At 38.5% G+C, this 27,927-nt stretch overlaps 1 protein-coding gene across 3 annotated transcripts in view; it reads left to right on the top strand.

Moving 5' to 3' along the window:
• UVRAG (UV radiation resistance associated) overlaps positions 1 to 27,927 on the top strand; it is a 97,501-nt gene that overhangs the window by 58,367 nt on the left and 11,207 nt on the right. For all 3 annotated transcript variants that reach the window (XR_003258858.2, XM_026097940.2, XM_064505225.1), the window contains exons 13-14: positions 8,254 to 8,332; positions 23,972 to 24,063. Coding sequence is in view for 2 of the 3 variants with exons in the window: in XM_026097940.2 (XP_025953725.1) it covers positions 8,254 to 8,332; positions 23,972 to 24,063 (171 nt within the window). In the remaining variant the exon portion in view is untranslated. The remainder of the gene's footprint in view (positions 1 to 8,253; positions 8,333 to 23,971; positions 24,064 to 27,927) is intronic.

The raw sequence follows: 27,927 nt of genomic DNA, 5'->3' as shown, positions 1-27,927 counted from the left end.
CTTTTGAAATAGTTTGTATTAAAGACAGGTGGCTATAGGCAAAAATCAGCCACCAATATATTGATATATGTGATTTTTCAGGGTACAGAGGAGGTCGTAAATCACAGAACTGAACTCTAAAGATATTTGGACTTGAATTCATAAGAGATCCTTCAGGTCTGAAATAAGGGCATGGAATAGGAATCCTATCAGCTTTTCTTAACAGTTAACATCTGACTGAACCAAGAGTTCTGTGGTGATGTGCTGCAAGTTCATCAAACATTTAAGTTACTCTGACATAGAACAGCATATCTGTATAGGATATAAAATTAAATGAGATCTTGTTGCATGGTAGGTACTTATCTAAGGTCAGCTCAAAAAGGTAGATCAGTGAAGAGAAGTTCTTTGTGGTTATGGTGGAAAGATTATGACAGTTTCATTATTTGAGTTATAAGAATGGTGATCCTAATGCCTAAAACAGACCTCTGGTCTGGTCCAGAATCGATAGTGGTGGGTGACATAAGCAACCTTTAAAAGACCTTTTCTGTAGTCTTTGTTTGTTTTTTCTTTTTTTGGACTTTTAAATGCATCAGTGTTAGCAAGCAGTTTTGAAGACACTGTAGTAACAAACCTTCTGCCCATGCTATTTAACAAAACTAATGGGTTTAGTCCATATATTCAGAGTTTAGTAAGAGGATGTGGGAGGAGGGAGAAACAGACTTCTCCATAGGGGAAGATAACTTCCTTTTTTGAAAAAGGAACTTTTCCTTTTTAAAAGAAGCAAAACTGATTGATCCAACTGTAGGCATCTCACCTTGAACTGCAATTCTGAAAAATGTTTGCAAGAATTTTTTTTCTCTACCATCTACCTCTGGAATTTCTCAAACTTGTTTTCAGCAGCACAGATGCAGAGTTGTCTCCTTCATCATGCCTTGAATCATAGAAAATAAAGCTGAAATGAATCTTGCAAAGTAGTTTAGACAGTCTCCTAACTCAAGGAGAGAGATGGAGTTTATTTAGAGGAAAGTGTTACACAACCCTGTACCTCAGCCATGGTTACATTACATGGTCTCTAAGGTAAGTTCAGGTTTCCTTGTGCTTTTAGCTCTGTCATAAGATGATCTGCTTGTGTCTGTGAGTAAACAGGTAGTCACAGCAATGTGGAGCAACAGCTGGTAGTCTGATGGGGCACTCTGTAACTTTGGGATGAGATTAATGCAGAGACATGTCTTAGAGCCACAGAGTTTATTGCCAAAATAAATGGTTTCAGTCCCCTGGGCAGTCGCAGCTGGTAAAAGCATGCGTTGGCACTCCTATCTGCAGATCCTATACTATCCCTAGACTGCAAGAGTTTAGATGTGAGCAGGAATACATCTTGAACTGAAAATTGAGATCTGCTTCGATTTAGCTCAGCTGGAGTGGAAGTGGTAGTCAGCCTCCATTAGTTTCCTACATTGACTGCAAATGCATACATTGTTTTCTCTTTCCTTTTCTCTTTTTTTAAAGACTTAAACATGAGTTGACAATTGTCGTGTCTACATTCTTTGTAACCTTAAAAATGTGACCTGCTGTAGTAAGATTATACTTTCACTTTTTTAGTTCTTAGGGATATAGCTGCATAGTACTTACGTCTCAGATGTATGCTGCTTGATCGAATGTCATGTTAGAAAAAAATCTTAGGCCATTACTTTGGAATCAGTCTTCACTAAGAGTCTTGTCAATAGTGTATTTGGGTACCTGTAAGCCTAATATGTTTCAGAATAGTATTTCTTTGTGCAAATGTTCAGACTGACTACTTATTTTAAGATGTTATTAATTGTGAAGTGTTGCAAGATCCTTAAAAATGCAGAACTTAAGTCTGTCCTGATGATAATGTGCTGGTTCTGTGGCTTGAACTTGGACAAAGGGCAGAATCTCAGCCCTGTTTTTTATTTAAGACTGATTTGGGGTTACTTTCCCCTTCAGAGTTAGTGAACAAAGCATTGTAACCTTGGCCTCGCCTTTTCACAGGTCTTTTGGGAGGATTTATTGAGACTTAGTGCTCTAGAAACTTTCATGTCAGTGCCAGTTTACACTGTAGACTCAATGTTGACACTCCACTTAACCACTCCTCTTTTAGCCAAGACTTTTTCCTTTTTCTACTCCTTTTTGCCTGGGTGTTTTACAAGGAAATGAGAGATTCTTCCTCTTACTCTGATGCCTGAGTGTAAGTTTTGATTTGGTGTGTCTGTCTTGCCTGAGTTTCTTGGGAGCCGGTTTGTTTGATCATGTAGATGAGTAGAACTTTAAGCCTTGACCTACTAATACTTGTTTACTTATTGCCTGTCAGCAAAACCTCCTTGTGTATAAAACTGAAACTAAGCTTACCTAGTATACTTCGAAAAGCCAGCAGTTTTGTTCTTAAAACTGCTTAGTGGTTAGTGGCATCTTGTGTTAAACACAGGATTTCACACTAAGAAATAGGCTTTGACTGTTAGATGCTTCAATAGAAAAGGAGACTTTCTTAGGTAGCTGTTAACATGCACTGCCTTCTGATTTCCATGTTGGTCTTTTAGACAGAGTTCAAGCAGGATTATTCTTTATCCAGCACTTGACCTGTGCTTAGGAAGTGTGGTAGTAATCAGTCGGTGATAGGGTGATATAAAGCAGTTGATTCTGGCTTGTTGGAATTAAGATTCCAGGAAGGGAGAAGATCTCTATCCTTAGGAACCCCACAAGCGGGGGAGATGGGAGAGAGGTAAATTTGAAGCAGATTAGTTGCCATTTCTATTCTAAGCTCTACTAAAATGAAATTACTTGGAGCTGTTTAAAAGTGCCTTGTAACCCCTCCCATGAATGTTTTTACTGGCTCCCAGGAGAAATAAATGAAAAACTATTTTTGTGGGACTGGAAAGCTTGGGTCTTAGGGGTATTAGTGTTAGTATAAGCCCCTGAGTGTGCTTTGTGCCTGTAAGCATGATCTTGTACGAGTTCACTATGGAAGAAACGGTTCTGTCATTGTGGTATCATAAGTAGAAGAATAACACTTTTGTCCAAAGCAACATGCCATGAGAGGGGAAGTGAAAGGGAGGTGAGCTAAGTGTCTAAAAATGTAATGCATGTGTATTTTCTGAAACTTGTTATGAGATTGCCTCTGTTCCTGCAGCTGGGTAGCACTTGTCATCTGACTTGCATCCCAGTGATTCCTATGAAAGAGAACACAGATGACTCAAAGGAATAAAATAAAAAAACTTTACATTTGTCACGGTGCTTTGGTGTTAAATGGGAAAGCATTAAACTTGGGAAAAAAACCCCAGTCTTTTAAGACTGAGAATCTTCATGTTATCTTAAATGCATATATTGAACATCTTGTTAAAATCAGTCTTGTGTGCAGTTTGGATCATTCCTGTACAGTACTCTCCACCTTCTGAATTTGGAGTGAGACTTTTTTAATTTGGCATCTTTGGTACAATTATGATAGGTCCTAAAGCTGCTTTTCCATGTACCTGTCAGCTTGTTATTCGCTTTATCACTACAAGCTCTTATCTTTGCTGACATATCAAATGCCTTGGGTAGAGCAAGAACAGCAGTGATTTGGGGAATTAATGCAGTGGAAACACATGAGGTGCAGAGACAACTCCCACTTGGGCTAACTTGTAAAAAGTCATTAAACGTGCTTTTTTCTTCTATCAAGTTAATGTTGTCTGAACTAAGATCTTTGGCATGAGCCACAGTTAATTATTGTCAGTTATGCTATATGTCAGTTGAGTGGTGTGCTCTTTGTATATTGAAATAAATGCAATCAGAGTTTACAGCAGATACTCTATTAGGCCTATCTCTTGTGAATCCTACATGTTGATGAAAGGTAATATTCCACAGTTGCAGGATAAATGTCAACCTGTTTTTACAAGGACATGCTTTTAACTGCACGGGGTAGAAGCTGTTTTCATAATTACTGCCTGCTAGTCTGGTAGCTTTGCCAGGACAGTGTCACGGGGATCATGGAATAGTTGAGGTTGGAAAGGACACCTAGAGATCATCTAGTCCAGCCTCCTTGCACAGAGCAGGGTCAGCCATGGCAGGTTGCTCAGGATTGTGTTCAGTCAGGTTTTGAATATGTCCAAGGATGGAGACTCAATAAGCTTTCTGGGCAACCTGTTCCAGTGTTTGACCACCCAGTAAGAACTATTTTCCTTATGTTAAATATAACTTCCGGTATTTCAGTTTGTGCCCATTGCCCCTTGTCCTTTCACTGAGCATCACTAAGAGTCTGGCTTCACTTTCTTTATGCACATTCAGATCCCCCCCTGCGGCTTCTCTTCTCCAGGCTGAAGAATCCCAGTTCTCTCAGCCTTTCCTCATATGATAGATGCTCTATAGAGATCCCTGACTCATCTTTGTGACCCTTTGCTGCACTTGCTCCAGTATGTCAGTGTCTGTCTCGTACTGGGAGCTCAGCATTGGATATAGCACTCCAGATGTGACCTCACCAGTGCTGAGTAGAGGGGAAGCATCACACCGTTGCTAACAGTCTTCCTAATCCAGCCCAGGATACTGTTGGCTGCCTTTGCTGTGAGGGCACATTTCTGGCTTGTGTCCAACTTGTTGTTGACCAAGATGCCCAGGTCTTTCTCCGCTTTCCAGCAGATTGTCTGCCAGCCTGTCCTGGTGCCTGGGCTTATTCCTCCTCAGGTGCAGGACTTGGCATTTCTCTTTGGACTTCATGAGGTTTCTCTGGGCTCCTTTCTCCAGCCAGTCGAGGTCCCTTTGAATGGTGGCACACCCATGTGGTCTATAAACTGCTCCTTTCAGTTTTGTATTGTCTACAAACTTGCTGAGGGTGCACTCTGCCCCATCGTCCAGGTCATTAATGACTATTAAGCAGTATTGGCCTTAATATCAATTCCTGAGGTACAACACTAGTGACTGGCCTCCAGCTGGACTTTGTGCTGCTGATCGCAGCCCTTTGAGCCTGGCAGTTCAGACAGTTTTCAGTCCACCTCTATTGTCTGTCTATCTAGCCTCTACTTAGAGTTTGTCTAGGAGGATATTATGAGAGACAGCATTGAAAGCCTTGCTAAAGTGGAAATAAACGTCATCCACTGCTCTCCCCTCATTCACTAAGCTAGTTATTTCTTTGTAGAAGGCTGTCAGATTGGTCAAGAGCGATTTCCCCTTTGTGAATTCATGATGACTACTCCCAATCAACTTGTCCATAACAGATTTGGAAATGGCTGCTTTAATGTATTATTAGCTCCATTATGTTTCCAGGGATTGAGGTGAGGCTGACCAGCCTGTAGCTTTCTGGATTCTCCTTATTGCCCTTCTTGAAGATTTGCTTTCTTCCACTTCTCAGGAACCACCCCCAATAACCATCACCTTTCAGAAGACAGTTGAGAGGACCCTAGAACAGAAGCAGAACTGGTGCTTCCTCTATGTCAGGGAATGACTTTTTTTCCTTTTCATCTTCATGGTTAGAAATGCCTTTAAACAGACATAATCTACCCTACTACTTGCTAACTTCTCTCAGACAGTCGGTTCTGGTGTTTACTTAACAAGGGTATTTGTGGCTTGTGTGGTTTCCCTCTCCCATCCCTCCCAAGTATCAGATTTGTTCCTTTGGATTCATCGTCTTGTAGCAAGGGTCTGTTTCCTGCTTTAAAGGAGCTTAATGAGTTTTTTGGATTTGGGGGGAAGGTGTTGGGGTTTTCAAACAAATTAGCAAGAACAGATGCAAGGAAGGTAGATATTGGAATAGAATGGGCAGGCAGATGCTGTTTTGTATTTTTATCGAATGTTCTGTGATTATGAAATAGTAAAATAGCTTTTGAATGTATTTTTTTTTGAGCAAATGTAACTAAAATCTTACACTACAAACTTTGTGTAGCATGCCAAAGTGAGAATTAGCTTATAGTCATGCTTTCCTAAGAAGCAGGCAGAAAGAAGAACTTCGCATAGGGAGCCAACAGTTACAAAGTTGCATTCAATTATACTCAATGAAGCAGTATATAAAATGTCATGGTTCTCATCCCTTAAGTTTATTGCTTGTGACCAGGCCTAACAGGCAAGCAAGATAACACACAAAAAAAGAACATCAAAGTTGGTAATATTTTTCCGTATGTCATAAATGTGCATGTATAGACATCCACTGATATTTTTCAAGACTTTCATGTAACTTACTGTGTTATAAAAGCTGACATGAGGATGTATATAGTTTAGATTCTTTCAAGATTAATTAGTGGAAGTTAGAGGAGAGAATTGTAAACGTTAGCCAAAAAGCAGGAGAAAGCTGACGAACAGAAAAGCTTAATCTTCACCACTTACAAGAAATTGTGTGTGAGATAGTAGCAAGCACTGTTAAACAATTTTTATCCTTTATTTTAAATTGCGCGTATTGAAGAGCTCTGTGTCCAATAATAGAGGATACATGGTTTCCATTACTAGTACCTTAATGAAATACTATCTTATAGTAAAACATGGTTTGTATTTCTAATAGTGCTTTCATTGTCAAGCTTGAGTGAGCTTTATACTGTTAATTGTAAAGGTGTCCTTTAAATCTAAATCCTGCTCCATTTGGGTAGTGTAATTGTAGATATTAAAATGAATTCCTTTCGACTTGTATTTTACACGCAGGATAGTGTGTGGTGGAATTCTTGTGGGATGTTCATTTTGAAAGGTTTATTTTCTTACATGGGAACGAGTTGGATTTATGGATCTATTAAGCAAGGTGAGCTAGATATGCATGGTAGTTTTTATATTCCTCAACTTGAAGTGACCTAGTGAGTTTGAAAGTAGCATAAAACTTGGAGCTGACATCTTAATATTTGATCTGCTGTGATGATGACCCATTAACCTTTAGCTCTAATAGCTCTATAGAAGTATCCTTAAATGTTGCCAATGTTCCCCACAGTGGGGCTGCAGTAAAGGTTTTCTATCTGATGCTGAAATACACTGTGTAATCACATCTCCAGAATATGTGTTGTTTCTGGTAGATATTGATCTCTTATATTTGTTATCCTAATTCTGAGATAGGCTTTGGTTTCTGATGTAATGTAGTTTTTGTGCAGATAATGACCTCAGTATCTTGATTAGGAACTATAAAACACAGTTCTCTGGAGATGCAAAAGCTTGTTTCATGGTGAAGTTGCCATAAACATAAGTTTTAGATTGTTTTGAAAATACTTTATTAACCCTTGTGACCTCATAACATTTGAGGGTAAAGAAGAGTCAAAAGATGAACCTAAGAAATGTAGCTTACAAATATTAAGACTGTTCATGGTAACTGCTTCACTCAAGAGGCAAAGATTCCTAGAACAGATTAATAAAACTATTTTAATGCAGAATGCTAAACAACCTTTGCTGCTTTACAGACTGAAATGATGATTCTTTCATCTCAAGCAGCAGTTGAGAGAGAAATAGGCTGTGCCACTTTCCTATAAACAATTAACTAGATCTATGTATTTAGAATTCTGAAAAACTTTATGTATTATAGAATAGAAATAAACCTTAGGAATATAATATTTTTGAGGGCTGTAGTGAGCTAGGATGCAATAGCTGATTTGAGCCTTTGGTGCATATTTGAAGCTTGTTGAAAGGAGAGGTTTTCAGAAGAGAATGGTAATATGACAGCAGGAAAAGTGGGGAAGGTTCCAGGGATGGATGTCTGGGAGGGCTGGAGGGTTTAAATGGGCTGGGGAGCACACAAAAATGAGGAATTACCTGTGACCTCCAAGTGTTTTTTTTTCTGGTGCATTGATCTATGGGCCTGCAAATGTCTTCTGCATGTAAAGGGATTTGTACTCCTTTTCAATATCAAAATAATAGTTTAGTGAAAAGGGGAACACCTTTCTCTTTCATATAAAATTATTTCTATTCAGAAATGAGCTAACCAAATGAAAATGGATGAATACAAAGATATAGTGAGGTCTGATACTTCATTTCATGCTTCTTAAAATGTGCTTCATTTAGTGAGAGAGATGATGCAGCATTAGCAGGATCATAAAGCATGTTTTAAAAACCTGAAATAGTACTTTGGAAAACATAATCCATTGACTGAATTTTGGTGTCAGTTTAAGAGGCTGATCTACCATAGCAGCAGAGGGTTCTGGAGGATATCCTCCTGGGGAGGCTGTTGGGAAAAGTCAGCAAGGGAGGCAAGTGTGTTTAGTGGATCTGTTTTTCTAAGAGGTCTTTAAATCTTTGCCTTTTCAGAAAGGGAGTCTGGCTTTTTAAAGTCTACTTATACATTTGAATAACTTCACCTTAAATATATATATTTTTTCCCTTTCTCATCAGATTTCCTTTATATCCAAAAGGAGGAGAGAAGCTTCAGTTTGAATATGGAGTATATCTTCTCAACAAAAATATAGCACAGGTTGGTACACTTTGAAATTTTTTAATGCATTATCTACCATCTGCTTCATGTCAATGTGGCATGAATATGCATCTCTTTGGATGTTCTGTTTCAGCTGCAGTGCTGTTCCCTGTGGAGAACATCTGTGAACTCTTGATGTTCTTCAGCTCATTGGCTTCACTTACCTTATAGCTTTGTGCCTGAGATTACCTCCTGTGGTGCTCAGAGAAGGGCTTGCCAGCTAACCGTGAATCTCTTCCTTTTCAAATTGTAAATGCTATAAGTGTATGTTGCACTGTTTTGAAAATTGTAAATGTTTTCTGATATCTTTGTTATTCTGTTATACTCAAAGATCATTCATCTCATTCTCATTGCTCTGTCTTTAATTTTGTTATATTACTACTCTGACTAGCTTTCTGTTCCTATCCTTAAATGATAAGATTTTCTAGCTTGTTGTATTTTCTCAGGTCTTACAGATGCATGACTTGAAAAAAGAATCCTCTAATCGTCCTGACTTCCTTGCTCTGTGTTTTAAAAATCATCCTTTACTCTGGTTTACTCTGGTAAACACATGAGAAATCTTTTTTAGCTTTTGGGAGTTTACAGGCTTTTACTTGAGGTAGTACTGATACATGTTGCTAACAAGTTTGTGGAATTCAGAAAATGTTTAAAAGCTAGTCTGTAAGGGAACTTGAGAGGTCATCTTGACCGATGCCCCAGCCCTAGGGCAGAGTCAGCTGCTCTTACGCTGTCCCTGACAGATGCATGTTTAGCTACCTGTGAAGGAAAGCTTGTGATCAAAGTATTTTATCCCAGTGCTTGGCTGTTCTTGCTTATGTTTAACCACAGAACCACTTATTCCAACAATCTGCAAAGAGGGAGAGAATTACATGAACAAACTTCTATGCATTGAAAGATATCTCTATTTTTAAGTGGTATCTCATGGGTAGTGTTTCTTGCTTTCTGAGCATTCTTGTTGCTCACCTGTTCTCCATCTGATCCACATCTTTCTTGAAGTGCAATGTCTAAAACTGGATACAGCGTTCAGCTGAGTTGCCTTCATGAGTGGGATGAGAGAAGTGCTTCATGGGTCGTGCTGTTTTCCTCAGTTCGTATGTCCCAGTAGGTTTGTGTGGTCTAACACTGCTAACTTCATGTGACTCACTGCAACCTGCAATCCCCAAGCCTTTTCTGTGTGGCAACAAAATAGCCCTTTCTGTATTTGTGCACTCCTTTAATTCATGTTTTACATACTGTGCCTGAAAAGTATCCTTACAACTGTACCTGTTATGTTTTTAATCATGTCTCTGATTTTGTAAAATGAATCTTGGGAAAGGCAGAGTGAGAACTCAGCCTTTAGCTTCGTGCTGTCTACATGTAACCTCTTCTGTATTTATTCAGGTCACCTAAAGAAAATACAGGAGATTTGGATAAATTATAGACCCAAGTGGAGCCTCACTTAATTAACGCTTCCATTTTGGCAGTGAGCCATTGGTTAACTACACTGAGAGAGTACTTACTAGCTTTGCACTCATTCTGTGGAATACTTCGTCAAGATCCCATTTCCCCAGCCTGCTTGTGAGCATTTCATGCCATAAAGTGTCAAAAGGTTTCTTTAAATTCATCTCAGCTTCTAGCCTGTTCGTGAGGCTTGGAATAAGATTGGTTTGACAGTTTTATTTTTGACATGCCATTTGGTGGTGTTTTTGTATGCTTCACTTCTAGTTTTTTGGTTTGATCCTCTCTTCCCAGTTCTCTCTTGCTCCACTCCCTGCCTTTCTCCGCATCTCCTAAGCCACAACTGAAGTAAAGCTTCTGGATCTTTTCATTTAGTTTTATTTATTTAAAGCTTGGATTGCATTTACCTTTTTCCAGGCTTCTGGTATCTTGCCTGTGCTCAGTGTGCTTTGGAAGATAACCTCCAATAGTTCTGAAATTACTTAAAGCTTGAAATATCATAGGATTAAGTTAATCAAGTCCTGCCAGTCTTCAAAATTCACTTAACTAAGCTGTTAATATAACCTAGACTGTGACTCTTTGTTGCTAGTGTTGATAATGGTAGCCAGCTGTTCACACTTGACTTTCATAGAGAAGACTAGTGCAAAAAAGGGATTAAGCACTCTTTCCTTCAAATAATTTGATAGCTTTCTCTCTCTATTAGCATCAAATGAATGCTTTCTTTAATCTCTACTTCTGTAAATGTATTAGTTCATTCTCTAACTTGTCATGATGCTGCTTGCTTTGCTTTTCAGCCTTTCATATTTTTGTTCCTGTGTAATTTTGCAGTTTGTTCTTCAGTAATATGATGCAAGTGTTCTGTGCTTTCTTAATTGAAATTACTAGCTCTTCATTGAGCCCAGGTTGTTTGGGCCTTTCCATTTCTTGTAGCCTGAGTTAGTTGGCATTTGTGCCTGTGGTATCCCTTTTATAGGAACTATCACTTGTTTCCTTTTTTCCCTTTGACTTCTCGGAGATGTTACAATGGTTAGACCTACTGAAATCTGCTGTTCTGATCCTATTCTTGTGCCATTTCCAAAATACTATGAACAGTTCAAATCATGGTTATTCAGCCGTGTTGCCTTCCGAGTCCTTGGAGTTGGTTCCTGAAATCACTGGCATATGCTTAAATTCAGAAAAGTAATCAAAGATTTAATTTATGTATTTGTAGAAAAAAAGGGTTTCCAAATTTATGTGGGGTCACTGGTGCTAGCTGAACTGTTTAAAGCAGTTAGTGCAAAAGCAGTGGTTCACATGTTACTGCTTGAGAATGTATGCTGTTGAATATAAAACATAAAAATAAATCAGAATTTTTAGGGCTTCTGCTACTTAATCAGGGAAGTGTTACTGAAGTCTGCATAAATTGCTGTAGTCACCTTTGCTTTGATATTCTTCATCAAATATTACAGCTTTTTATAGGTCTGCCACAGGTAAATTCATTGTGAAAGCATTGTGAATAATCTAGCAGAGTAGGTAGATAAAATGCAGAAGTACATCACAGTGCTGGAAGTTCTCTATCCAGGGGCTGACTTGATTAAAAACCTGGGACTGTCTGAATATTTTACATGCTCTTTTGGAGGCTGGAACTGTTGAATTTAAGTAGCTTTTAGAAGATCTTAAGACTGCTCTGAGGAAAAGCTTTGAGGTATGCTTAGTTCATGTGGGTGCAGAAAAAGTTTGAAAAAAGTGCATAATCAAAAAGATTAAGTCTGAATGGAGAGTGAGCAGCTGCCTCCTCTCTGTCTGTAGAACCTCACAACCTGAGGGAATCCTTTTAAGGCATGAAGGTGTTGGCCTTGCTTCATGCAACCAGTCCTACAAACTAAGTGGTTATTCTGTCAGGAGTTAATGTGGGTCAGTTGGTTAATTTGCTCTGGCTGCTTTATGAAGATTACGGGGTTCCTCCTAGATACCCTGCAATCAGGAAGACACTAAATCTACTGAAATGTTAGAGGAGAGACTCAGGTCTCTGTTGCTTTACTTGAATCCTGCATGTGAGTCTTGTGATCAGAGTGGGTGAGAAGTCAAGAGCCCAGAAAGACCTGCATCAACTTAAATATGTTTGTGAAAGGATTCCTATAAGCTCCCACAGTTTCACAGAGGTTTTCCTTGATTTCCCAGCACACTCTTCCCCCCCGTGGAGTTTTGAGAGCAAGGAGAGGCGTGAGAGTGTGAGTGGGGAAGAAGTGAGACCAGGCTGATATTAAGTAAAATTACTGAAATCAAAACTCTTCTAGAGATAAAGTAGAACTTTTTAGTAAAACAGCAGGACAATAACAATGAAAACCACATCTTACACTCAGGAGAATTCTGTTGGAATTAGAAGCAGTTCAGTGCTAGCTTGGTAGAGCATTTATTTGGTGAAACTTGCTTTGCTGTTACATTCCAAAGTCAAAACAATGTGTGTTAATTCTGAGAGTTCATAATAACTTCCATCTGTATGTGAGCACAAATTGTTTCAGGCCCCATATTTTCTATTTGTAGAATCAAAGTCCTTATAAAGTTCAGAGTAGCTTTTCGTTAGATAATATTAGGTTTGACCATAAATTTCCAGTTAAGATTTCAGCTCTGATTGTAATGAGTTCACAAGTGTGATATTTTTTAAAGGGAAATTAATGACTTATGCCTAATAGCAACAGCAGTAACAGGAACAAAATTCACTGTCATTCCAGAGCATTATAAATGGTGAAGTAGAATACAGTTGCTAAAAGTGGCTCAGTTCTCATAAATATCCGGTGTTGGGAGATCATTCAGTAGGCAGCTGACCCCACAAGGTCTCTAGCTGCTAAGCTATTGATGTGTGTAGAGTATCTGAGGAAGGTGAGGCTTTAGCAGGAAATGACATGAACTCTTATGTTGGTGCTCACAGTAGAGGAGTTTAGATTGCCTATGAAAATCTCCCTTTATAGCAGATAGTTTTGAGGAACCTGTTGAATTTTCATGGGATTTTTGTGTGTGTGATAAGCAAATGTGTTTCCAGCATGTAGGAGAATGTTCATGTCTCTCTGAATATAATGTGCGTAATGTACAGTTCAGATGAACTATGGACGTTGAGCTGTCATGAGTCCTTGAGCAGTAGTATTGGTGTTCCACTTTTTCCCTAGTTCTGTAGGTGTAGGTGTAGTTGTTGTGAGATAATCGCCTGCAAGACATACGAGATATATTCTCTCAGTTGTTGGTTATGCAGGATGCCTGTGCTGCTTTGGGGAGGAACATCTCTGGGGAAAGTGCACTGTTTTTGAGTTTCAAATCCCAGGCCTGTAAAAAGAAAGGAGAAGCTCTATTGCTGCTTATTGGCAACTGATATCTCTTTCCTGGACTCTTAGAGCCTTGATTGCTTGGTCCTGACTTCAGTGTAGCTACATCATTAGGTATGAAGAGATGATATTAACTATGACTATAAATGGTGGTTTCCTATCCTTGCTTCAACTACTGGCTGTTGAAAAGCAATTGGGTATCAAATGAAATTGGACTGTTCTGCAACTCTTTGATTTGCTAAGGAAGTTGGCTAAGTGAATATGTGTAGTCTTACCCCCAGTTAATTGCTGGTGTTAGTGAGACTGCAGTTGGTGACAGTCGAGTGTACCTTCCCAGCCATCACTTCTGTGTTTTGTGAAATCTCTTTACTGACTTGTTCCACTGCATCTGTTAAGGGTTTTTCTGATCATGTTGAATGCATGGTCACATTCATCTCACAACATGAGACTTCCCTTTTGATCCAGTTTTGCCTGACAGCTATTGAGTGATGTTAGTTTGATATTCCAATTCATACTGGCACGATTTGCTCAGCTGTGGCCAAAGAATGGTTCTGCCTTCATCTGTCAGTCATTAGTAACAGATGAACCTTGCTTTTTGACAGGAAAAGTCACTTGAACAATCTTCTGTCAGTTCTCCAAAGGATGTTTATTTTCACATCAGTGCATTAGAGATACAAGCAATAAACTTTGTGTCTAGCTATCCTTTCATGTGTCCGGAGCCACTGTGTCCACGTGGTGGCAGACAACATTTACGTGCTTTGTATAACCTGGTAGAGATGTTGGATCAATCCTTCTTTGTCAGAGTGCTGCTGTCCTGGCAGTTTCAGTTGTATGAGGCACATAACATTCACAGAAACAAGGAAGAAAAGCAAAATACTTAATGATAGCTGTAGTCAAACTGGTATCTTTCTAATAGCTGCATGAAAAAGAATTTGAATGCTTAAGCTATGTACTAGTGCCATGTGTAAGAAACTACACTGAAATTCTGCTCTTAAACATGAATTCGGGCAAGATGTCCATTTCCTGGCTGTATTACACTAACATGTGAGCAAATCAGCTTTGTTTTAAACTATTAAACTTTTCCATGGGAAATGGCAGAAATGTTAGGAGTAGAAATTTGTTTTGGCAATAAACACTACTGAGTAGAAGCGTCTTTAAAAGTTCTGTGGGTGTTGGTGTAGATGCCGTGGTTACGACCCTTTGAGCGCAGGATACTGTGACTTGCACACTGCATCTTTTACGAGGCTCCTAAACTAAGTTCATAAAATGTACAGTTCAGAAAGAATGCACTGTCTGAATCTGTGGCCAATTTAACTGCGTAGGGAAAAGTGCTCTTGAAAGAGCACAGTTTGAAGCCAGAGCTGAGTCCTTGTCTTGCAAAGTGCCAAGCCTTCATTTTAATGTTAAGAGGAAGGGACTGCACCTGAAAGACCACAAAGTACCTTCTCCAGCTGCATAGAGCCAAAGGCTTTTAGGAGAGATTTCATTCCTGAAAGTCTCCTAGGGTAGCAATGGGCTGATACCTAGCCAGATCACTAGGAATTGGGGAATTTACATATGTTTTTCTGCAAGCTTGTTGGAAGGCTTTCTTTTTTCCTTCCCTATTGCCCATGCCAAGATAAAATAGGTTGAAATAAGACTGGATTAGTTGTAACTGCAGTCACTTTTATTCAGATGAAAGCCTGCTTATCCTTGCCCGTAGGCAATCTGTACTGATTAGAAAGGGTAACCTGCTCTATGGAGGAGCAGATCGGGGCTCCCTGGGCTGCAGTGATCACAGCACCTGCAGCATGAGCCCAGACAGTGCTGAAAGCTGTGCTTCTTGCTTGGGTTGCAGAGGAGTGTAGAGGTGGTGAGATGGGGTGAGCAACATGGGTGGAATAGGAAGCAAAATTTGAAGTAGGAGACAAGCTGGGGGACTGGGCTTCTACCAGGATGATGGGGATTTTTCAAACTTCCTTGAGCATCTGTCTCTTTGCAAGTGACTGGCCCTCAAGAAAGCTGGCACTGCCTGCAGTGCCTCGAGTCATTTCCCCACATTAATTTTGGGAGCCCCCTTGCATGCTCTGTATTTTAGGTCACTTATGTATATTATGTAGTTGCCATTGTCTCTGTGCATTAACTCTTCAGCTTGTTCAGTCAGATTTTTAAAAAGTAGTGTGTGTTTAAAATAGAACCAAGTTTTAGTAATCAAAAGGAAAATAGATTCCTGATACAGCTAAGCTGACATGCACGCTTATTGTTTGCCAACTTAAGCTGCTTTGTAGTTCATATAAACACTGCTCTTTTTAAAATTGAAAGAGATAGGAAAGGAAGAAGTCTGTTATCAAGCTGTGGCATATTGTATGAGTCTAGGAGAAATATTCAGTGCATAGTCTTTTTCTAACTAGTGGCGAATGCCCTGGAGACAAAGCTTGACTTTCGGGTGTCATAATTTGTTAGCATCTGTGAAATAATGGACCTCATTTGTCTGCTTGTCTTTTCCTTCAGGAACCTTCTTGTTTTCTGCTATGTTGCTATCTCTTCATGGAAAAAATCCATGTTAAAACACACAAACCCACCGGTTTGTCACTTCAGTTGGCTCTGTTAGGTAGGGTCTGTCTGTTATTTCTCCGCGTAGAGTTTGGCACAACAGGGCCCAAACCCTGTTTTTGAAGGCTTTGGGCATGACAGCCACTTAATCAGCCATAAATATCTTTCAGGCTTTTTATATGTTGTGGATGAAGTTTAGAGCAAGCTGTTTTCCAGCAGAAGGAATACGAGCATCTGATATATGTTGGCTGATTTACTTTTGTTCAGAATGCTTGGAAACCCAAAGCTAAAAAGCATTTAATTTTTCAAGAGAGTGAAAATACTAAGAAAGTATGACATCTTTCCTTGCTTGCCTAGTGCATAATTTATGAATATTTCTCAAGCTGATATTGTGTAAATAAGAAAAAAAACAAGCTCCATTTCAACCATAGCTGCTAATTGTCCTCAGGAAGGTCATTGTTTAATAGATTTTGTTTAAAGCTCCACTTTACCAATTTTCCCAAAACTAGTTAATTCCTTGAAACAAGGGTTTTCCCCAACATAGCCTAAAAGAACAAATAGCTAAAATACTAACCCTTTTTAGCTAGAGCTCTAGTCTTTTGTAGTTGTCCGTACAGTACTGAAAGGAGCGCCTCGTTATGTTGTATTGGAGTAATTCTGCAAAGCCCTTTCCTGCAAGATGTTAAGGTAAAGCTAGACTGAAACCAAATGGGGAAATTGTCTGCTAGTTTGAGGGTTATTTATTTATTTATTTGAATTAACTTGTCAAAATATAGACTTCCCTACTAATGAATAAGTGTAGGATGAGTCAGTATGACCTTATGCAAATTTCCAAAAACTTGCTTGGAAACTTTGTTGTACGACTCTGAGCTTTCATTGAGCAGTGAAACATCATCAGTAGCAGAGAGGAGTTAACGTGTCCATGCGGATGAGTGAATATTCAGCTGTCTGCGAGCTGGTGGGATAGTCCAGGTATAGTCGAGCCACCTTTCAGCCTGGCCCATGTGGGTGAGTTGAGTGCACCTCCCTCTGTATTCTTGAGGCTGCCATCCTTTTGCTGCTACGGTGTTTGTAGGTAAAAAGCAACTCCAAATGTGCTTATATAGAGCAAGATTATGCTTGCTGAGCTAAACACATGAAGAAAACTACTTTTTTCAAGACTTAAGTACAAAATGCTACTTGTCTTTCTCCTTTTGGCTTCTGCATGTCTGACCTTTTGTTCTATGCCTGATACAGTGATTTTTAATACAAATGTTCAGGATGGATGAGGTCATAGGAAGTGAGTGTGCCCATGTCTCATAATCCAATAAACATTACTTTGTGATGCTGAGGAGTTTTAAGGAGTTCTGACCTGAACCTGGAAAGGTTATACTGTATAGCTCATCAAGCTATAACGCAGCAAGACTACAGCCTAACAGTAAACATGGTTTCGGTCATTTGAGTGCTTCATAGGGCTGGGGGAAGGAGTGGGAAAGCTTTTCTGAGGCCAGTAACTGCTGTATCTTCTAAATTGCTTTTTTTAATGCATGTTCTGTAAAATAGTCATCATATATGAGAGATACCTTTATGGGCAAGGGGACCCATATACGTTGTTTTTATAACGGGGTCCACTAACCACGAGATTTTACAGGAGTAGTTTACTTACGTAAGGGGCTCTTTCCCCCAGTCTGTCTTCCACAGTGGTTTCCCATATCCTTACTGGGAGACCAGACTTGAACCGTGAAGGCTAGTATTTGCAGCCTCTCCAGAGGGGTATTGTGTTTACTCTCAGGAAGGACTCCACTAATGTGAGAGAGTGTCCTGGAGGAAAAACAGCTTTTGGCTCATCTAGATGTTTAGTCATACGGTGTGTTCTGCATCTACTCAAACATTTTTTCCTGTAACCTTATTTTCTTGTGGTCCATCTCCAATAAACTCTATTACTGTGAAACTAGAATGCATTATTAAATATGGCCTATTATCAAACTTCAGTTTTAAAAATGACAGGAAAGCTATTTCAAAAGTGTTTGACAGAATATTACAGTCTGAGCATTGTCCAGGTTGCTGCTGTATTTGAATGATACACTTTGTATTTTTGTAGATTTGAGGGCAAGATGCAGCTTAATATGATTCTAAGGCAGATCAGAGAAAGAGAATTAGATATGCTGTCAGCAGAGAACATAGTTTCCCTCCTCTCTGCTGAATCACTTCTGTACTCTAAACTCCACGCTTGAATTTCCTCTCATCTTGCAGGATTTTAATTCATTTCCATCTGAAAGGCAGGGGAAAGGTAAGGAGACAAGTCGTCCATGGGATAACAAGAATCAGTGGTGATAAGTTGTCATGTGAATTCGATACAGTTTGAGAGCTGGATCAGTTAGAGCTCCATGCTAACCTAATGTGTGCAGACACTTAGCCATAACACAGAGATGAACATCATCTTGCTGTAGCATGAAGTGTCTTGGACCAGTGACTTTGTACTATCTTGGCCATTAGGTATCACTGTTACAGATGAAAGTAAGAGACTAGATTATTTTATTGATAGCAGCTTGTACCTCATAAGTGTGTGTGTGGGGGGGGGGAATCAGCCTGTGAAAGATAGTTTTAGACTAAGTGTGTTTCATAAACAAGTTGAATGTAAGCCATCTTTGAAGGGACAGTGTTAAATGTAGTGGTTATCTCCCATTACTGCTTTGATTTCAGTTTGTATGTTTTATTTGTTATTGCTAAATCAAAATTGCGATGGGAATCCTTTTAAGGTGGTTTTAATAAAAGGTTTTGGGTTTTTTGTTTGTCAGTTGAAGCACACTGGGTCAGCTTGAGTTTTAATGCTTGTGCTCTATGGATTAGTGAAGGACATGGGTCTTCAACGCTGTTCACGTAACTTGTTTTTCTTGTTAATTCAGTGCTCTTAAAAGAATTGCCAAGTAAACATCTGCTTTTCAGGGTGGACCTCTGAACAGCATTGGCATCCACTTGGGAGAGGGAGGCAGCTCTTGGCATATCAAGATACAAGCCAAGGTTTCTGTAAAAATAGCTTTGTATTTGAATGCTTCCTCTTGCTTGAATGAGCACTGTCACTACTGTTGCAGTCAGTTTTTTCCTTCTGAAAACAAGGTTGAAGAGTGCTTGAAGACTTGTTATAATCTCCCTATTTTCCTACCTACTTCCTATATTGCTTTCTTTTCCCTACTACTTCCCAAGAAGCTTCCAAAAAAAAGCTTGTCTATATTTGCTTCCAAATTGGTCAGATTGTAGTATAGTAGCAGTCTTTTAAATATGAAAAATGAAAGTGAATTTTAAAGGTTTGATTCCAATGTATGCTACCTAAAGTGCTGATTGATACTGAGATGTGTTTCACTGATGTTAATGTGTAAGGGTTTTTCAGCAAACCCATCTAATTCAGAGCTAGAACAGGCTCAATAACAGAAGTGAGCAATATGTTAGAGTGCAAATAATCTCAAATTTTATAATTTCCCCCAAAAGATATAAACACACAACTGTTTATATAGCAGCAGGCATTATTTCAGTGATTCCCCCTAAGGCTGTTTATATAGCAACAGGCATTATAACAACACTTTCTGTTTTCATTATTGCAGTGCTTAGTCATCTGAATCCCAGCCAGTGCTCCTTCATACTGTGAAAAGTCATCCAGGATCTTGTAAAACAATTAACTATGTCATTTCATTAAAACTTGCGTTTTCTATTTGAGTCCCAGAATTTGACATCCTCTGAAAAGCTTATGTGCATGCTTGGCTTCTAGCAGATGCTGTGAACTTGATTAAGAGAGCACTTTTACTTCTATTTTTGTTTGTGTGTTTTCACATTTGTGGAGCAGATGTCCTCTGAAATTATTGATGCTATGAAGGAAAAAAATGTTTAACTGAAAACAGTTCAAAATTGCTCTTGACTGCCCTAACAATACATGAGCATGCATGGTATACACCTCTTGAACTGATACAGATGCTGGTAGAATAACATACTGCAACATTGAATAGCTGTTGTCTGAGACTAAGGGAAACAAAAATGCTGTAAGCTTCAGCATGAACTCTGGCATTACGCACAGTAAGTACCAAAATGACTGGTATTATAGACTTTGTTAACATAGTCTGAGCTGCAAGTCTGCTCCCATGCATCTTTGAACAAGATGAATATAGTTGAGGAAACAAAATAAGATAAATGATGAATAGATTATTTCAAAATGGGAATCATTCAGAGCTCCCAGTAAAGGATATAGTAATCCAGGTGCTCTGTGGTTTCTGGTTGGAAGTAAATATTTATGCTCATATACCATTAATCATTAAATGCTGTTAAGTCAATTAGTAGGGATACGAAGGAGCTATTTTTCTTTGTGCTTAAATTCAGGGTATCATTATTCTTTGCAAGAGATTTGTTAGTCTCATTAGTCTCTCTTATGCCAGTATCATTAGCAGCATAACCCTGAATTTTGATCTGAGATACAGTCTGCTATTACCCAGAAATAAGATAGCAATAAAGATTTTTCTGGATTTTTTTGCTTTTTAAGCCAACTTAATTGAAAAACTTGAATTCTAGTACTTGTCGTGTCATGGGCTTTATAAGAGAGTAACTGGACCCATGCAATTTATATTTTTAACTTTTTAATAAACAAGATAAAAACATTCATTCACCAGATTGTGAAGAGTGTAGTTATCTTCCCAGTGTTATCGCTAGAAAGGTGATAAACTTTTATGCTCTCTGACATGGTTTTAATTATGTTGATTAAGTATGTCTGTCCGACAAAATAAATTACTTTTAAAATGCTTGGATACCAGTAATAGTTCGGAGATACTAGAGGTGGATCAGTATGGAGTGGATTCACTGCTAAGGGACAGATAACTTTTGTTCCAGTAGAAGTTGGAACTGCATGGAAGGAACTTCACATGGAAGCTGGATCAAGTCAACAGTTTTCCTGAGGAGTTAAGTTTAAACCACTTATGACCTTGTTGGTTAACTTTTTTGACATGCCTCACCTACAAAGAATACTGCTGTTGTGTTAGCTGGAACGATTTTATTATCCTTTAAGTGAAATTAAGAGCATAAACCTTTATATCAAAAAAAAGCAAGTTTAAAAATAGCTCTACCTTTGTCTCTAAGAATCATTGCTTTAAATGCAGCTCACTTCAACATCTATGATTATCCATCATCTTGGAATAAATGGCAAGCATAATATAAAACACGTACCAATATGATTGATTCAGGACAATCCTGACTTTATAGAAGACCAGTCTATCTCCCATGTCTTCAAATTTGTTTGTATAGGTCCTTCTTGAAATTGTCTTAGGGCAAATCAAAATTTATATTTTACAAAAGCAGTCTCTCTAGACAGACAGTATTTGCAACTATCAGTAACTATCTGCTTTGCACCATCTTTTCATAGTGTTGAAGTCCTCGGTGTTATCACACTGGATTTAGTGCCAGAAGCCTGGGATGAAAGTTTTTTAGAAAAGGGATTGAATTGGGTGAATCTAGATTTGTTTTCTAAAAACTTTCAGAAACATGAACATTAGATTTTTTTTGTTTTGTTTTGTTTTTTACCCCCACAATAACATTTTATTACCTTATATGCATCTCTAACTTGGAATTATATGCATCTCTAACTTGGAATGAGGTCAGTTAACATGGAAGCAAAAGTAACCAAGCATAGTAAATGTTGAAGCTTTCCCCATTTTTGAGATGAGTAAAAAGAATTAATCTATATCTTTGTATAGTTGAAAGCAATTGTAAAATGAATGTTTTTGTTGTTGTTTTTTCATCTCAGTACCCTTAAGTTCTTGTGTCTTGAACTGTTTGTAAAATATGGTCCACTTTGTTTGCTACATCCTGCTGCTGTGGAGTAAGAGTGTTGCTAGTAACTGGTGCAAGAGCAGATTCAAACTCCTGTCTAAAGTGTCTGATATTTCTGGCTTATTTCTCAGTTTGTTCACTGTGCTTTTTGCTCAATTAGGCAATGTTTTATACAGCAGCGGGAAAACAAAGCTCTGCATAGGAGGTAAACATTAGTAAGGGAATGACAATTAACATCTTATTACTGGAACATCATTAGTGACTTGCAGTCCTTGTGGCTCTGACCTGTTGAGGATACATAAGCGTGAACACAAATCTTGGACGCTTGTTCACCAAAGTTAAACATTTTCTTTGGGTAGCCGGGATTGCCAGGTCCATAATACCCTGAAGGTCCAATCTAATCTAATCTTAAAACAATATGCTGCTTTTGCAAATGATACTTGGTTCCTTTGGAAACTTAGTGTGAGGCAGGTGGAGATGGGTGATACTGAATAGCAACAACTGAAATTTGAACTCTGTTTCTTAAGAGAATCAAGACAGCACACAAGCACCCCTCTGTACTCTGTTTTCCTACCCAGGTTTGACACTTCATTGCTCTCCTTCTTGCCTTTTTTCTCCTTACATCTTCCATAATGCTAAGCTGTATCTCTGAGCTCCTTTTAATTCTCATGGGCAAAGCAGCTGTTCTCTTTTTAAAAACTTAGTGAAGTAGCTGATGCCCTGATGCTTCAACTGATTTTTCTGTTACTAGAAGGCAAACAAATTTTTCTACAGCTTCTGAGATTACCTGTAAACTCATTTTATAAGTACATTATCCTCAGCTTGTATTAATGCACACATGTAAGGCAATATTGCTTTGGCTTTTAAGCATTTACAAAGCAGAAATAGAATGCATTTTTTATTATTTTTAGCAGAAATTGTGTTTTGTTCATGTTTGGTACAAGTGTCTCATGCATTCTTCTGATCTTGGTCGTTTGAAACAGAGATCCCTTAATCCAGTCCTTTTTATGCTATGAAACCTTAGAATTTAAGGATGACTATTAAAAAAGGGTATTCTATAAACATTTGATTGTAGTAGAAGAAACAAATGTAATGTCTTTGATTTTTATTCTTTCTTTTTCTTTTGCCCCAGGCCAGTTCTCTGGTTAACCAAATCCACCGTAATCTCATCAGGAGAATGTGGTGATCGTTCAGTAATTTATATTGTATGGTTGTCTTAATCCAGGTTCTGTCATTGTAGCAGAAAATATGAAACCAAGCCCGCCAGATGACTTGACTATGTCCATATGGAAATAATAAACTATGTAATAAATAGCCTCCTGTTGAACAACTCAGTTCTGAGGATGATTTTCTTCCAAAGCAATTTTTCTTTCTAAAACTCAGACAAGCATAGAAATAGTTCCCGATTTCAAGATTTTTTTTTTTTTGATGAAAAGCTGATTGGCTCATTGTTTAAGAAAAGTCAGGTGAGCTCTTGCTTCAAGTCAGAAATCTTTCTTTCTTACAGTCTACTTCTGTAAATTACAGAAACAGGTGTGTAGCTCAAAAACATTTAACTTTAAATAGGACTGTTCCATATGTTTCAGCACCTAGCTTTATCAGCATCAAATTTGTGTAGTCACTGTAAATGTATCTTCAGCCAGCTGTGACTTTAAGGGCTTTAATGTAACATCTGCTAACAGCTGTGTATCAGTTTGGCACTGCTTCATTCCAATAGCATCCCTTAATACTTGAATTTAGGAATATTTTCCATATTTTAACCACATTTCACTGCAAAGTTTCCGTGAAGTTTTTTGGCTCCAAGCATAACTTTTTTCCTTACATGTTCCCTTTTCTTAAGAGGTGTTCTTAATTTGAGGACTTTGCAAATGAGCAGTTTTTAATTACCAGTAGTGACACTGACAGGTGTGTCATGTGTACTTCATTTGATAATCTGAGGGTAGAAGTATGTTCCATTCCCATGGAGTCAATGTATGGAACCTTTTAATTTGTTTGCGCCCACATAGGAATTAATACTTGAGTTATAGTAAATCAGTGTTAAAAGCCTTTTTGTTTTAGCTACACTGCATTGTATTTGAGTGCTGGGTTTAATTATGGGAGGCACAGTCGTCGGCTTAAATGTCGATATAAACTGTTATGAGAACACAGATTTAGCTGAGTTGTGTGACAGTATATGTTTCTGCTAGTTGATGTCACTGTGATAATTCCACTGCTACACTGATGCGTTAAGGATGACAGATGACACTTGCACATAACTTTTCAGAATCGGCAAATGTAGGACATTGTCTGTTCACTTAATAGCTGTCTTTTTTATTAAGCTGTGAGGCTACTCTCCTGTTACAGATAGGAAATGGGGAAAAAATGTTACGAGGTTTAACAATCGTATTTTATCCCTGTTCTTGGGTGAGTTTTGCTAATATGAGGTCATATGAGTATTAAATAAAACATTTCCTTTAATAGATCTGTTGGAATTGTTTCATTATCCTGCGCTTTCTTTGAAAACCTAGTAAATTAACTGATCATGATATCATATCCATTCAAATCTGGGACTTGGAAAGCCTTGCTAATTTAAATTTTTCTGTCTTTGTAGCTTAGATATCAACATGGACTGAGTACTCCAGATCTAAGGCAAACTCTTCCTAACCTGAAAAACTTCATGGAGCTTGGGCTAATGGTTAGATGGTAAGTATCTTCTATAGCATCTCACAGGTGTTAGTTAAAGAGTGAAAGTAAAAGGAGATGCATTCTTAAAAACAAAACAAAACTTGTAGAGTGAAGATCTTCCCAAACAAGCAGCTCTTCATAAGACTTGAGGATGCTTGGTGAAGGTTGTTACTTTCTCAAAATGCGGGCCACATAAGATGTCCACAAGTTCCTACTGTTTTCTTCTGTTTTTGTAATCTCATCTTCTATGTGATGGGCCCACGCTACTTCTGGGAGAGTTATGGGAGGGAAAGACTGATTTAAAACTCCAAGGTGCATTAACCATTCTCTTAAGGTTGTATCTAAGGGCTTCTAGCAGATGCACCTTCTGTATTGTTATAGTGTGGGAGAGGATAGGAGGGTAGAAAGACATCAAGACCTTCACAGAACAGGTCTTAGCTTGGTCTGTATCTAGCCTCCTTTTTGCTTTCAGTATAATTCAAGTGAGCTGCATGGGAATCTGTGAATTATACTCGACGCAATTCATGCTGAGTATATTTGCTGCTAGTGAATACAGTTGTTGCATGTTGAGTGTAGTTGCTAAATGGGAAGCTATGTTAACTAGTAACTGAAGGTCCTAGTAGCCTACCAGGGGAATTCTGATTGTTCCTGCTCTGATTCGCTATGGTGGATGCAGAATCCCTCTCCACTGTCTGTAGAAAATCAAATTAGACTGGTTTCCGAGTTACAAGACCGAAGTTAGTGCAGAATTCTTTTGCAAAAGCTGTTTGAGCATGATGCTTGACCAATTTTCCTTAAACCCACTGAGATAAATTTTAGTAAGTGTGGAGGTTGTTCATTAACAAGTGTACTTCTGCATGTATTTCTGCATGTATTAGAAGCTTCATATCTTTTTCTTTCTATATGGTCTTTGAGTTATGCACACTTGCACAGCCTCTTATGTTAAGCAATTATTGTGCCCTGCATTCTCGTCTTTATTTTTTTGGGCACCTGAACCCACCCAAACATATGTACTGTGCCATTTTTAGGAACCCTAGATCAATTGGTTGCTGCCCCGAAGTTGCATAGAACTTGTGTGGTCCCTGTGTAATATCTGACATTGTGCGGATGCCCTGAATACTCCAGGGTGTTTAAAATATCATCCAGGTGGTTAGGTAACTTCACCAAGTTTTGCTGCCAGATTACTTGGTGGTGCTCTGTTGATGGACATGGACTCCCTCAGTGTTCCAGCTGATCTGGGAAATAATTTCTCTTTTGGCACAGATTATGCTAAGTAGGGGTGGAGGAAAGCTTCCAGTCCTCCTAAAGAAAACCAGTTGTTCCTAATAGGATAACAAAGTACTAAGCACAAATAGCCAAACCTTAATATTTTGGAATTGCTCTATGGCATTTAGCAGACTCAAAATTAATTGCAACTTGTGTTTAAATCTGATGTGAAATGACACTAAATACTATGGTACTGGCTCTTCTTTTTAACAGTCTGGTTATTAGCTTTCCAGTGCTGTTCATATATCTAAATTCCTTCCATGTTAAACAAATAGAAATAGCAAAAGCTCTATTAGAAGTGTAACGCAAGCTATTCTCTTGTCATGCTCTTCATGACAAGAATAGAGACACAGTATATCATGAGGTAGACTTTCTTAGTGATGGGAATATTTGTCTTAAATTTGTGCAAAAAGCTATACTACTTTAAGTGTTATGTGATAAATGTCTTAGGTTGAAAAATAATGTCCAAGCTCTGCTGATATACAGCTTTCGGCAACTTCTATATTGTTTTTAGAGCTTAGTGACATTTTAGGAGCCTACTAAAAAAATACCCCCCCCCCCCCCCCAGTATAGAGATTGTGGGAAGGAGAACAGTTCTGAAAGTGTGTGATCACATATGCTTTTATGCAGAAAAGCATTTTATTGCTGCTCCAGTTAAATTATAAGAGCAGGCTTCAAACATGGTTAGTGCCTCAGAGTAGCACAGCTCAATATATTGGACCTTCAGGCCAAAAATTCTACTGCAGTGGGTAACGGTAACTAAAATCCTATGGGACATCATTGTGTTATAACTTTTTCCAGCCCTTCTTTCTATATGAAAGGAGGTCACTCTTTGCCTCTTTCCTTGCATTGAAATGCTGATCCAAGTGACCTAAGCTAGTTTCCAAAGTACTTGGTGTGATTTGGAAAAGTCTTGACAAAGGAAAACAAATACAGGAGTGGAAAAAATATAATCTCTGACTAACTAATGTTGCCTGATGGAAATTCAACTGAACCAGCAAAACACTGGAAGTAAATAGTTCCTGAGAAAAGGAAGCTCAGTCCCTTGTGCAGTGTTCTACCATCAGTAACTTTAACCACCACTGAAAAGATTCTCCCTGTCTTCTTCCCCCCCTCCTGGCACTGGGTAAGTGATTCCTAAAATGATGTGCAGTCCTGTAAACAAACCTGAAACGGCCTAGCTGTGCATTGGGGAAGGGCCAAAATACTTAAACTGTAGTGGAAATGCATCATAACTTCTTCTGTAACACTTGTGTGCACTTATCAGTGGAGTGGGAGGGGTACAGGTGGTGGATATCTCTTTCAATCTTGAATAAGATTGGGTTGCAGAGATGAGCGACTCTGGGACTTGTTACATGGGAATCATTTTCAAAGTGTAGGTATCTGTTCTCCCATCTGGCACATGCTAGCTTTGAAGTACTGATAATGGAAGTTTTAGCTAGGCCTTAGAGGTTTTGGCTTCATACAGCCTTTTTTTTTTTTTCCTCTATAGACGATATACACTCATTAGCAAGACAAAACACATTTTTGGCTGGGCAATAGTTCAGAACATGTAGGAATACTAGGCTCAGTTCTCTGGGAGTATCGCATTGCCCGTCCCCACCACACCCCACTATCTACACCTCATTTCCTTCTCACCTCCAAGACTTGCATGCATAATTGTTCATTTTTAACTTTGTTTAGAATCATTAGCCTTTAAAAAAAAAAAAAAAAAAAAAAAAAAGCTTCTTAGTACTTGCTAATAATATAAATGGAAATGAGCCTTTACAGGAAGTCTGGCTCAAGGGGAAGATTGACTAGACTTTCATAATGGGGCATTGCAGTGGGGCGCAGACATAGTGGAGTACAGATGCCCACTGTCTTGTGGATAATATCCAATTACATATATTTAAGTAAGCATAAAAGCCACCAGCTGTTAAAATGATGATTTGAAGGAATTTTGCCTTTTTCAGGATATAGCAGGTGAGTAATCTGATACCCTCTGCTATAGACTGTAGTCAGCAAAGTATTGCCAGGATATCCTTTGTTTGCAGGATGAGAGCAAGAGCCTTAGAGGTAGGGATGGATTTTTCTTATTTATATATTCACTTGCACTGCCTGGTTTGTATTTTGTTGTTCATTTGCTGTTCTTCAGCTTCCTTTATCTTGCTGAAATTAGGTTCTCTTAAGTCAGAGTGAAACTGGTAAACATCAACATTTATGCTGTCCTTAGTTTCTCTTTGAACAGGATTGTTTTGCAGAAACATCTGTTCCTTTAAATAAAGGAAAAAGCTTTTGAGGAGCTGTGAACTCTGCATGGCAGTGTTATGATATGAAAATGTGGCCTTTTGTCCTTACAGGGTGTTGCTTATGGACTTGAGAGAGTGCAAAATAATTTGCTCGAACAAAAAGCCTGTTTATTCTTACTAAAAGTAAAGATCATGCTTAAATACATATTAAAAAAAAGTCGTGTTATAAATTCAACTTATACCTAGTGATTTAATCCAAAAGCTCCAATGCACAACTGATTCTTCATTGCTTGTAGAAACACTGTGCTGAGACTTAATGCACGTTGCATTCCCCTGTATTTATAATCCATTTACACATGTATGGGTAAATGTATGTGTAAATGGGTTA

Source organism: Dromaius novaehollandiae, chromosome 1, assembly GCF_036370855.1.
Source record: "Dromaius novaehollandiae isolate bDroNov1 chromosome 1, bDroNov1.hap1, whole genome shotgun sequence".
Taxonomy (NCBI): domain Eukaryota; kingdom Metazoa; phylum Chordata; class Aves; order Casuariiformes; family Dromaiidae; genus Dromaius; species Dromaius novaehollandiae.
The sequence above is the reverse complement of the archived record's forward strand: the minus strand, read 5'-3'. Positions and strand labels throughout refer to the sequence as shown.